Source organism: Hyperolius riggenbachi, chromosome 2 (genome assembly GCF_040937935.1).
Source record: "Hyperolius riggenbachi isolate aHypRig1 chromosome 2, aHypRig1.pri, whole genome shotgun sequence".
In the NCBI taxonomy this organism is placed as follows: Eukaryota; Metazoa; Chordata; class Amphibia; order Anura; family Hyperoliidae; genus Hyperolius; species Hyperolius riggenbachi.
In genome coordinates, this window is record NC_090647.1 from 32215460 (window position 1) to 32227567 (window position 12108).

Below are 12108 nucleotides of genomic sequence, written 5' to 3' on the forward strand. Positions count from 1 at the left end.
GAGATGAAGGACCACAAGCATGTCTACTACTTCTTGTTGGTGGGGGTTGCCCTTCCGTTTGTTGTTGCTAAATTTTACCTTATGTATGTTAATTTACAATCTCAGAACATTAATACATACAGACAAACCGACATTTTTTTTTTTTATTATAAATATGATGTATGATGATGCTGATGTTGTTGTCCAAGTGAGTAGACGGCTGATGTTGTTGGAAGCTGGCAGGTCTTCCACACAACTCACCACCCCTCACTGGCAAACGAGAACGACTTAAAGAGCTGTTGCTGCTCAGCTCGCAATCTGGGCTTCCTCTTTGCCTCAGAATAGGTGATCTCAAACACAGTCAGTGTGTCTCTCGGTTTTTCCTGTGGTGGTTCCACATGGAATGGGGGCCGTGCCTCTCCGGACTCCACGTCCTTCCAGTCTATCTGGATGAAGAGCGGCTCTTCCCTCAGGTTTTTCACCAGTTTTTCACGCCTTATCTGGCTCTTGCACAGTAGCTTCTTCAAGAAGTCTTTCAGCATGATGTCCATCTCCGCTGTATAGTCTGGAGATGTGCAGCAAATGGAGGATCTGAGGTCAAAATCAAACCTATCCTCCTCATCCTTCAGGAATGGGTACCTGAAGGACGCCATGACAAAGAGCACGATTCCCATAGAGAAGTAATCTACTGTGTGGTTGTAGTCCATCTCTAGGAACACCTCCGGGGCCATATAGAACAAGGTCCCCTTACATCCTTTAGTCATGGCATTTCCAAAGACATTTTGTGCTGCCAGACCGAAGTCAGCGATCTTTATATTCCCGACTCCGTCCAGAAGGATGTTTTCCGGCTTGATGTCTCGGTGGATTATACCCTTGGAGTGGATGTACTCCAGGCCGATGACCATCTGTGCAGCAAATAGTCTGATGGAAGAGAAATAAAATCATTATTAGCATCACATGTTCAATACACAAATAAAGCAGAAAGATGTATCCATGGGGCTAGGTGCACACATAGCAGAAACGCTACCGTTGCAAACCGCTGTGTTTTATGCACCAATGTTACTCCATGGGCAGCATAAAAAAGGCATGGGTGTGTGTTTGTACTTTAGCGTTTTTATAATCGCTAGTTTTGTTGCATATAATGCATGAACGCATCAAAAAAGCACATAATGAAAGTCAATGGAAATGCAATATATTCAAGGACAACTGAACTGAGAGGGATATGGAGGCTGCCATATTTATTTCCATCTAAGCAATGCCAGTTGCCACGCCCTCCTGCTGATCCTCTGCCTCTAATACTATTAGCCATAGCCCCTGAACAAGCATGCAGCAGATCAGGTGTTTCTGACATTAATGTCAGATCTGACCAGACGAGCTGCATGCTTGTTTCTGGTGTTATTCAGATACTACTGCAGAGAAATAGACCAGCAGGGCTGCCAGGCAACTGGTATTGATTAAAAGGAAATAAATATGGCAGCCTCAGACTGTATACCTCTTACTTCAGTTCCCCTTTAAGTTTTGTATGCGTTTTTGATGCGTTTTTTTTTTTAAATAAAGATATCTGATTATTTCCGCTTCCTGTTGTCTTCCTAGTGATTTGCATAAATGTAAATATTAAAACCTATAAAAAACGCATACAAATCTCACATGCGTTTTGTATATGCAAACGTATTAAAACCGCACACAAAACGGTTAAAAAACGCAAACGCAGCAAAAACACACAAAAAATGCACACAACTTAAAATGAAAACATGGCATAAAATGCAGCCTTTTCACGTTATGTTATGTGTGCACCCAGCCTGACTCATTCTAAAGATCTAATACAAATTTCAGTGTGTAAAATGACTTCCTCACATTGATGTGATGTAAATAAAGCATTTTACCAGAACCTTTTCTAATAAGGGTAATTTACAAGATGGAATAGTTGTAACAGGGAGACTAGCAGATAACCCTGCTCCCCCCTCCCCCCACACACACTAGTATGCAGAGCAGAGCAGGAAGAAGTGTATGCTCCCTGCTTGCAGCACCATGTTGCTCTGATATCCTCCCCACAGTGAGTGGGCTCTGTGTGCTGCACACCTCCACATGGCTACTGGCTCCTCTTACATGTCATGTGACAGGTATGCAGCATCATGCACAGCTGATGTGAGGAGGGCAGCTGAGTGACACAAGAACAGGTAACATACTCTGCTCCCTGCGCTGCTCTGCATATTGGGGATGGGGAGGTGGGACCCCCAGGTCACAGGGGTTACAGGCAGGGCTGTATTTACCATAAAGCACTGTAGGCACATGCCTACAGGCGCCTGATGATAGAAAGGCTGCTCTAGCTGCCTCCCTCTCTCCTTCCCTATGCAACTTAATATTGAGGGTACTTCTGGCTACCTAATACTAAGGGGCACCTGTAGCTACCCATGGCGGGCAAGGGAAGTAAGGGAGAATTGACAGCTGGGACAGCCAGCACACTTGTGGTGTGGTTCGGCAGTGATTTGTAGGCTCAAGGAGGGCGGAGTCTAGGATGCCAAGACATTTGTGACCATAAGCTCCTGTGACACAAATCCGGGCCTGGTTACAGGGGCTTGAGGGACAGTTGTTAGCTTTATAAAACAGCAGAGTCATCTCATGGCTCCCAACTGTCCCTCTTTGGGAGCCCTGCCCTTCTGTCTCTCTTTCCTCCTCACGTGTCCCTCTTTCAGGACTTTGTCCCTCTTTCTATATAAATATGGGTATTTCTCTACTGAAAAAAATGTGTGTTTGATTGACTCTAAACTGTATTCTCATCCTTTAAATTGATGTATTTCTAGTTTTCAAGTGTTAATATGAAGAAAAATGAACCAGGATTGAAAGGACCAGTGTCGTTTGAGTTATAAAACATATTTGTCTTATAAAATCTTTATGGTATGTGTGGCTAGGGGTGTGCCGGGGTGTGATCAGGGGTGTGGCAGGGGCGTGGCTTAAGTGTCCCTCTTTCTCATCTCAAAAAGTTCGGAGGTATGTAATCTTACCTTAGGGTTGTAATGTCAAAGGGAACATCAGCATCATCTATAAGTTTACACAGTTCTCCCCCGCTCAGGTACTCCATGGCAAAGTAGAGGTAATCCTCCGACTGGAATGTACCATAGAGCTGGGTGATGAAGGGACCCTTCTTAAGGGTCTTCAAGGCCTGACTCTCCCTAAAGATGACCTCGGGGTCTTTCTTCAGGAATGCTCTTTTCCTGACCATCTTGATGGCCAGCTGTTGGTCACTGGCTCGATGGGAAGCAAGGTAAACCTGGAAGAGACAGAGGAGAATATTTAGTATTCGATAGTTAAGATGGACCAATAACAAACACAGAACATTTATATCGTGCTTTTCTCCTGGCGGACTCAAAGCGGCAGAGCTGCAGCCACTAGGACGCGCTCTATAGGCAGTAGCAATGTTAGGGAGACTTCACTAAGGTCTCCTACTGAATATGTGCAGCTTACTGAACAGGCAGCGCCGAGATTCGAACCCTGGTCTCCTGTGTCAGAAGCAGAGCCCTTAAAGAGAATCTGTACTCTAAAATTCTTACAATAAAAAGCATACCATTCTATTCATTATGTTCTCCTGGGCCCCTCTGTGCTGTTTCTGCCACTCCCTGCAATCCTGGCTTGTAATTGCCAGTTTTAGGCAGTGTTTACAAACAAAAGACATGGCTGCTAACAGCATGTTATAGGCTCAGAGGAGCTCAGTCTGTGACTCACACGGAGCCTGCAGGGGGCGTGAAGAGGGTGTGTATAGCTTCTGCCTATAACAGCAGAGCAGCACATTCCTGCCTGAGCCCGGCAAAGCCGTCAAAGGAAAGAAGATTAGATTATATAACAGAGATAATACAGCCACTGTGCAACTAGGAAAGGCTGCAGTAAGACAAACCACATTAGAACAGGTATAGGAACTTATAGGATAGAAGAAATAAGGCTGAACATTTTGTTACAGAGTCTCTTTAACCATTACCAAAGATGCTCAAATTCGAATTCAGGTGAATTCCGGATAGTTACTATTCGGATTTCACCCTGTGACCTGTGTGGGCTGGGCAGGGGGGTCAACCTATCTGATGTCTTCTTAGGTCCGTTCCTCGGCGCCTCACACGATGCGTTCCACACGGCGGTCATGTGATTACAAACACTTCCTCCTTCGGGTTGAAGGAGGAAGTGTTTATACTCACGTGACGAGTGTGGAACGCATCGTGGGAGGCGCAGAGGGATGGACCGAAGAAGATAGGTAAGCTTGACACCCCCCCCCCCCCCCCCCGTTCAGCCTGCACAGGTAACTGGGTGAAATCCGCATAGCAACTATCCGGGTCTCACCCGAATTCGGATTTGAGCATCTCTGACCATTACACTATCCAGCCACTACAATGCAAAAATGCTGCAGGCCAGAGTTGCTACCTGTCTATATCTAGTTCCACTGAGACCAATAAAGATGGCTATCTAAAGCCATATCTGGGCTGACCCCGCCCCTAGGGAAATCTATCTAATTACTTACCTTGCCAAATGCCCCATGTCCGAGAAATTGATGGAACTTGAAGCTGTCCACAGTCAGTGGCGTCCTGATGGTCTGGATTCCACTCGGGCCTTGGAAGAGAAAGAAAAATCACATTAATATCATCATCTACTGAGATTTGCTATAAACCAAAGCGTATACATAATCAAAGCCTATACATGGTTGTAAAGGTAGCCCTACACTGGCAGATGTCTCGCTGAGATTAATAGGTAGTGAGAGATCTGCTTGTGCTCATCCACATCTTTCCTGCCGGGACCTTCTCACACTTATCTCTACTCCTCTATATATGTCAGCCAGCATTCTCCCGCATGTGGACTCTGTGAAATAGTGATGAACCTTCTACCCTAGAATTTCCCCCAAAGGAGAGATGATGGAGAAATGTGATGGGCTGGTCATGTGATCACAGTGCAGGAACCTTTTGATTAGCTGGTCAGGATCCTTTTGATCCTGTATCACTTTTTATTATGCAAAAGAAACAGAAGTGAGATGTGATCAATGTGGCTGTGACTTGCCAATCAAAAGTCCTACAAATCTATCATATCATCAGAGCATCCACATATTGTCTATGATCTCTCCTGTAGGAAAAAGAAAGACATAGGATAAATTTGACCAATCAAATTGCATGATTGATCAAATCAGATTGGACCAATCAAATTGCAGTTGTTTCAAGGAAATAACACTCTTTACTGAGCACAGGGGCGGTGTTTCTAGAGCGGTGAACTAGGCAATTGCTCATGCTCAGGGCCCTAGAGCAGGCAAACGCCCCCCTCCAGGTCTATCACCAAGATAATAGTGCCCGCTCCCTCGGGGTCCTGTATTGATGCAGTACTTACAGTGGAGCACACTTACCTTTCCAGCTGACACGCCCCCTTCCTATGTTCTACCATCTCCATCCCTGAACACTGGCGCCTGTCCTATGTGACCCGGCAGCATGTACATACCCACATAGCATGCTGCCAGGTCAGAGAGAACAGCCTCCAGTGTTAGGGGATGGTGACAAAAGGACACAGGAGGATGCCTGGCTACTGGAAAGGTGAGTGCAATGCTGCCATTCTGCATCAATACAGGGCACAGGATGACCATTATTAGCTTGGAGGGGTTACCTTGGAAGGGGCATTCAGCTGGCTCAGGGCCCTGGGGGACAACACTATCTGGGATGTGGGGAGCAAAGGGAACAACTATAGCTGCATTGGAAAGTGTAGAAACATAATGTAATGCGCCTTGATAATAGCAACGACTCAGCACTCATTAATGGTGTGCCTGCTGTACACTCATTGCTATAGATTCCTCAGTATTAACCTCCCTGGGGATAAGCCCGACACAGTGTCGGGCTAGCCACCACAGGGGATCGCATGGCCCCGGGAGAGTTTTTTTCAATGAAATTTGTTACATAGTCTTCAGCTAGCACTTGGCTAGCTACCTGTGCCCCCCAAGTGCCTCCGCTCTCCCCCCCGATCCCCGCCGCAATACATACCCCCCAGGGATCCCGCGATGGCGCAGCCTCCCGATCAACTCCAGGCTTTGCTATGGGGAGGATCGGGACTGCGCATGACGTCATACTCGTCATGTCCGATCTCTGCCATAGCGACGACTGAAGCTAATTGGGAAGCTCCGCGGCTGGGTGAGTGTTGCCGGCGGTGATCGGGGGGAGCAGATAGGTGCCGGGAGACTTGCGGGACACAGGTAGCTAGCCTAGTGCTAGCTACGAAGTTTAGAGCAAGATGTATTCCAAAAATCCCTCCCGCGGACGCAGCCTCATAAACTGCGTTCCGCTAGGAAAGTTAACCTATATATTTGAGATGCATAATAACCAATAATGATGTAGTACTTACCAGCTTCTTCCTCCTCCACATCCACATGAGGTGAAGCATCAGACAGCTGATTTCCTGGCGCTGGAGTCCCAGCTACTTCCTCCACCACATAACCAGAAACATCAGCTTCTTCATTCTCCTCCACCAGATGCACACGAGGTGAAGCATCCGACAACTGGTATCCTGGCGCTGGATCCCCAGCTACTACCTCCACCACATGACCAGAATCACCTGTGAACACAAAGATAAAAAAAATGATTAGCCTAACATTCAGCAAAATGCAACTTTTATTATTATGTTTTGATTTTTTAAAGCGCCAATATATTACGCCGCACTGGACAATAAGTATATATAATGATACAAGAATGACAGATGTAACAAGGTTATACAACATACAACAAAGTTATTCAAACAAACGCTGCAAGATACATGATCATGCGATTATGGGCTATAGTTAGGTATGCTCAGTAATACAGGTACAAGCTTTCACACACCGCCTAGTGTGAACCCAGCCTGCATCCTCTGACACTTCCGCCTTTACAGCAGCAGTGTGCCCCTGCACACTCCGGGATAATTTACTTTTTGTGAAATTGATTGAACCAATCAGATTGGATCAATCACATTGGTCTAAAGGTGCCCATTAACGCTACAATTTTTTCATCAGATGCGATCTTTTGACGCACTTTTATGACCACAAGTAATCGGAAGTTAATTATCGATTGTTCAATAAGGGCATTTTCTCTCTTCAGATACTATCATAAAATCCAACTTTCAGATCGATTACATATTCTGTAAGCGACCAAACAATCGTTTCACATCAATTTTCCTCCCAGACTATAGTTTTCTGTACATTTTGATCAGAAAAAGTGTGTCGAAAGAAAGATCGTATCCGACAGGGGCAGACCACGCGGCCGCTTGGGGCCTCAAGGTCTTAGGGGCCTTGGTGGCTCCGTGACGTCGTCGTGACATCACTGTTTTCCCGCAGCCCCGCGGGGCTGGCAGAGCAGAGCAGGGCTGCGGGAAGATGGCCGCCGCCGAAGCCCTGCTCTGGAGACTATTTATGTCTCCAGTACAGGGCTTCGGGTGGCCATCTTCCCGTAGCCCTGCATTCAATCAGCGCGGGAGATTGGAGGAGGGAGGGAGCTCCGTGGGAACTGCGCGCCTGAGGAGCCGGCCAGGAGAGGAGACGGGGAGAGAAGACTTCTGCCAGTGCCAGGTGAGTAAATTCTTTTCTTTTTGCAGCCCTAATTGCCTTTATCTGCTGAAAATGTGCCCTAATTGCGTTTATCTGCTGAAAATGTGCCGTAATTGCATTTGATATCTGCTGAAAATGTGCCCTAGTTGCGTTTATCTGCTGAAAATGTGCCCTAACGCGTGCAGTGTGAACGGGGCCTAATTGCGTTTGATATCTGCTGAAAATGTGCCCTAATTGCGTTTGATTTCTGCTGAACTGTGCCCTAATTGCGTTTGATTTCTGCTGAACTGTGCCCTAATTGCGTTTGATTTCTGCTGAACTGTGCCCTAATTGTGTTTGATTTCTGCTGAACTGTGCCCTAATTGCATTTGATTTCTGCTGGAAATGTGCCCTAATTGCGTTTGATTTTTGCTGAAAATGTGCCCTAATTGCGTTTGATTTCTGCTGAAAATGTGCCCTAATTGCGTTTGGTTTCTGCTGTAAATGTGCCCTAATTGCGTTTGATTTCTGCTGAAAATGTGCCCAAATTGCGTTTGATTTCTGCTGAAATGTGGCCCAAATTGCGTTTGGTTTCTGCTGAAACATGGCCCAAATTCTGTTTGTTTTCTGTTGAAATGTTGCACAAATTGCGTTTGTTTTCTGCTGAAATGTTGCACAAATTGCGTTTTTATTTTCTGGTGTCTGGGGTAACTGTTGCTGCATTTATTATTAAATTGTCATAGTTGGCTATATTTGCTGCGCTACGGTTAGGCTCCGCCCATACAAGGTCATGACCACGCCCATCCCTGCAAACAGCCCCGCCCCAATCTGCACTCCCGCTCCACCCACATGACATGGTCACGCCCACTTATGCGGGATAGCCACACCCATTTTCACTGATGTCAGGGAAGCAGGATAGGGTCACTTACTACAGTCCGCTTGGGGTCACAAAAACCTTAGCTGCACCCTTGGTATCCGATAAAAAAAATTGTACTGTTAACGGGCACCTTAAGATTAGACTAATTACATTCCATGATTGGACCAATCAGATTGGGCCAATCGGATTGCATGGTTTGACCAGTCAGATTGGATCAATCACATTGCAAGATTAGACCAATCAATTTAAACCAATCACATTGCATGGTTGCACCAATAAGATTGAGCCTATCAGATTGCCCTGTTGGACCAATCAGATTGCACAATTGGTCCAATCAGATCAGACCAATCACATTGCACAATTGGGCCAATCAGAATGGACCAGTCATCTCAATTGTGGCCATTATTGATCCAATCTTTTTTTCGGCAATTTGATTGGTACAATCTCATTTCGTCCAGTTGTGACCAAGTAACCCTGTGACCAACTGTTCCAAGTTTGAGGACCCTACCATTAGCATTCTAAGAATGGCTTCAGTTTAAATTTCCTATTTTATATGAATAGCTAAAATTTGGTAGCAGCATAACGGGAGGAGGCGGCCTCATCAGAATCATAAACAAAATATTTGTTTATCTATTTGTTCACATATAACATAAAATCTGATGGAAAGTGCCATCTGCTTCCACCACGCCCCTCTGGTGATGTCATAATAGCAGCCTGTGCATGTGCAGGTGCAGGTGCTGAGCTTCCCTGATATCACAAGAGGTATACAGGCTGCTATTATGACATCACTTTCCTAACATCACCAGAGGGGCCTGGTGGAAGCAGATGGGACCTTCTGGCACTTTCTATACTGGCCACATTCCCAAAAAATTGCATAAAATGCATATCAAAACACAAACAAAATGCACAAAAATGCACTTGTGACTCATATGTGTGAAATACAAATGCAGTAAAACGCAACCAAATACAAGTGTGAAACGCTTCTGCGAACCGCAAATGCACTGAAAATGCACTTCATTATGACAAAAAATGCAGAAACACATATGCAGCAAAACGCAACCTTTCACGCAACGCCTAGTGCGTTCCCAGCCTGCATCTTCTGACACTTTCGCCTTTACAGCCGGAGTGTGCCCCTGCTAACTCTGGGATGATTTCATTTTTTGTGAAATCGATTGAACCAACCAGATTGGACCAATCACATAGCATGATTAAATCAATCTGATTGGACCAATCACATTGATCTAAAGGTGCCCATTAATGGAAAAATGTTTTCATCAGATCTTTTGACGCTCTTTTATGACCACAAGTTATCAGAAGTTAATTATCGATTGTTCATTAAGGGTATTTTCTCTCTTCAGATGTGATCATAAAATCCAACTTTCAGATCGATTACATTTTCTGGTCCAATCAACCAAAGAATGGTTTCACATCAATTTTTGTCACACACTGTGCAATTTTCTGAACATTGTGATCATAAAAAGTGTGCTGGAAAAGCGCATCTGTGGATAAAATAGAGACCTTAAGATTATACTAATCACACTGCATGATTGTTCTAATCAGATTGGACCAATCGGACTGCATGATATAACCAGTCAGATTGGACCAATCACATTGCAAGGTTAGACCAATTAATTTAAACCAATCACATTGCATGATTGCACTAATCAGAATCAATTAAATTGCACTGTTGGACCAATCAGATTGCACAATTAGTCCAATCAGATCAGATCAATCACATTGCACAATTGGACCAATCAGACTGGACTAGGCAATTTGATTGGTGCAATCTGATTTTGTCCAGTTGTGATCTCAGTCACCCTATGACCGACTGTGTCGTATGAGGACCCTACCATTAGCAGTCTAAGAATGGCTTCAGTTTAAAATTTCCTATTTAAATTAAAAGGCTTAAATTTGGTGAACTGTTTTAAGCTCCTCCCACTTTTTCTAAATTTTAACCCCAGTCACCCACTGACTGACTGTGTCAAGTTTGGGGAGTCTGGCTTCAATACTGTGAGAAAGACAGCTTATTACATTTTCTCATTAAAGTAATTGAGAAAAATTTAAAAATCATCACTCATTATTGGTCTGCCTGCTGTTCACTCATTGCTATAGATTCCTCAATATTAACCTATATATTTGGGATGTGTAATAACATATAATGATGTAGTACTTACCAGCTTCTTCCGCTTCCACCACGTAAGGTGAAATAACCGATATCTGATATTCCGGCGCTGGGTTCCCAGCTACTCCCTCCTCCACATGACCGAAATCATCCGATATCAGATATTCCTGTGCTCCTGAAGAACGCCCGGTAGAAGGGGCAGGTCTACAGCAGCGGAAAAGTCTGCCCAAGAAAGCCCTGATGGAACGCACAGCTGCGTGGGCTCTGCTCCTCCTAGCCGGTGGTGTGGGCCCTGGGGTAGCAGTCGCAGGCTGTGCTGAAGGCTGCTGAACCTCAAGCCTGAGGTTCAGTTTGCGTCGCCTTTTACAGCAGCGCAACATAATTCACTAATGAGAATCTCACTAATGAGTAAATCGCTCGAGAGCAAAAGCAATTGTCTTCACTTGAGCAAATGGAGACAAAAGTGAGCCTCTGAGTGCTCAACACCTGTTTATATACACAGGCTGCCATTATGACATCACTTCCCTGACATCACCAGAGGTATACAGGCTCTATTATGACATCACAAGAGGGGGCGTGGTGGCAGCAGATGGGACCTTCTAGCACTTTCCATCAGATTTTATGTTAAATATGTAAACAAATAGATAAAAAATAATAGGCCTAGAATGTGGAACCATGAATGTGTACATGCAGAACATAAATTATAGGACCACTACAGCAAAAAAAATAAAGCAGGTAAAATCTGTCAGAACCGACAGCTTTTGAACTAGTCCTTGTGTGAGATTCGCAGGGTATTATTTATTTTCCATAATCATTTCCTTAATGGCAGTTGCTAAGTCAAACTGCTAAAATAGTGTACAGTTGGGTGTGGAGACTGGCTTATTTTATTTATTTTTCAGGTAAAATTAGTCAGTGGTTGGTCAGTCATAACTGAAAGTGTGTACCGGGCTTTGGTGAGCTGAAACCAATGTAGCGGTCAATATGCAGCTTACCATGCAGTGTAAACAAGAGTTATCTCACTTAGGTTGCAGCCTCCCTTCTGATGAGGCCACCGCCTTCCCTTATGCTGCTCTCTGGGTAGGAATACACTAGGCAGAAACGCTAGCATTGCATAAAACGCTAGAGTAACTTTCTGCATATTTTTCCAAAACGCATCTAAAACGCACATTGTGGTCAGTATAAAAACACCTTTTCAGTGTCCTCTCTGGCTCATCACTAGGAAGTTCAAAGGAAGCAGAAACACATTATCAAACTTGGTTTAAAAAAAACACACACATTAAAAACGCAATAAAAATACAATAAAAAGCTATACCTCTGCGTCACAATTGAGGTTATGTGCGTTTTAGATGCATTTTGGAAAAATATGCAGAAAGTTCTGCATTACAAAAAGGCACATTGTAGAACACAAATTAATGAGGTTTTTCATGTGGCCCATTGACTTACATTATACGCGTTAACGCTATTGTTACGCAATGCTAGTGTTTCTTCCTAGTGTGTTCCTACCCAGAGAGCAGCATAACGGTAGGCGGCGGCCTCATCAGAATGGAGGCGGCAACCTAAGTGATTTAACCATTGTTTAAACTCTATGATAAGGTTGTTGTTTTTTTACCTCTACGTTGGTTTCAA

General features: G+C 44.5%; 1 protein-coding gene across 1 annotated transcript; it reads right to left on the minus strand.

The window, feature by feature from the left end:
- Positions 1 to 236: 236 nt before the first annotated feature.
- LOC137544740 (protein kinase C theta type-like) lies at positions 237 to 10919 on the minus strand. Its single transcript, XM_068265831.1, has 5 exons — positions 10535 to 10919; positions 6331 to 6540; positions 4481 to 4569; positions 2982 to 3247; positions 237 to 900 (listed from the first exon to the last, which is right to left on the minus strand). Exons 1-5 carry the CDS (start codon positions 10860 to 10862, stop codon positions 237 to 239), a joined length of 1557 nt encoding a protein of 518 aa, XP_068121932.1. The 5' UTR covers positions 10863 to 10919.
- Positions 10920 to 12108: the final 1189 nt, after the last annotated feature.

Coding starts and splice junctions, on each gene's coding strand:
- LOC137544740 (XM_068265831.1), bottom strand. CDS start 10,862: ATGTTGCGCTGCTGTAAAAGGCGACGCAAACTGAACCTCAGGCTTGAG. Junction 6,541..10,534: donor GGTGGAAGCGGAAGAAGCTG/GTAAGTACTACA, acceptor TTGTGTTCACAG/GTGATTCTGGTCATGTGGTG. Junction 4,570..6,330: donor TGTGGAGGAGGAAGAAGCTG/GTAAGTACTACA, acceptor TTCTCTTCCAAG/GCCCGAGTGGAATCCAGACC.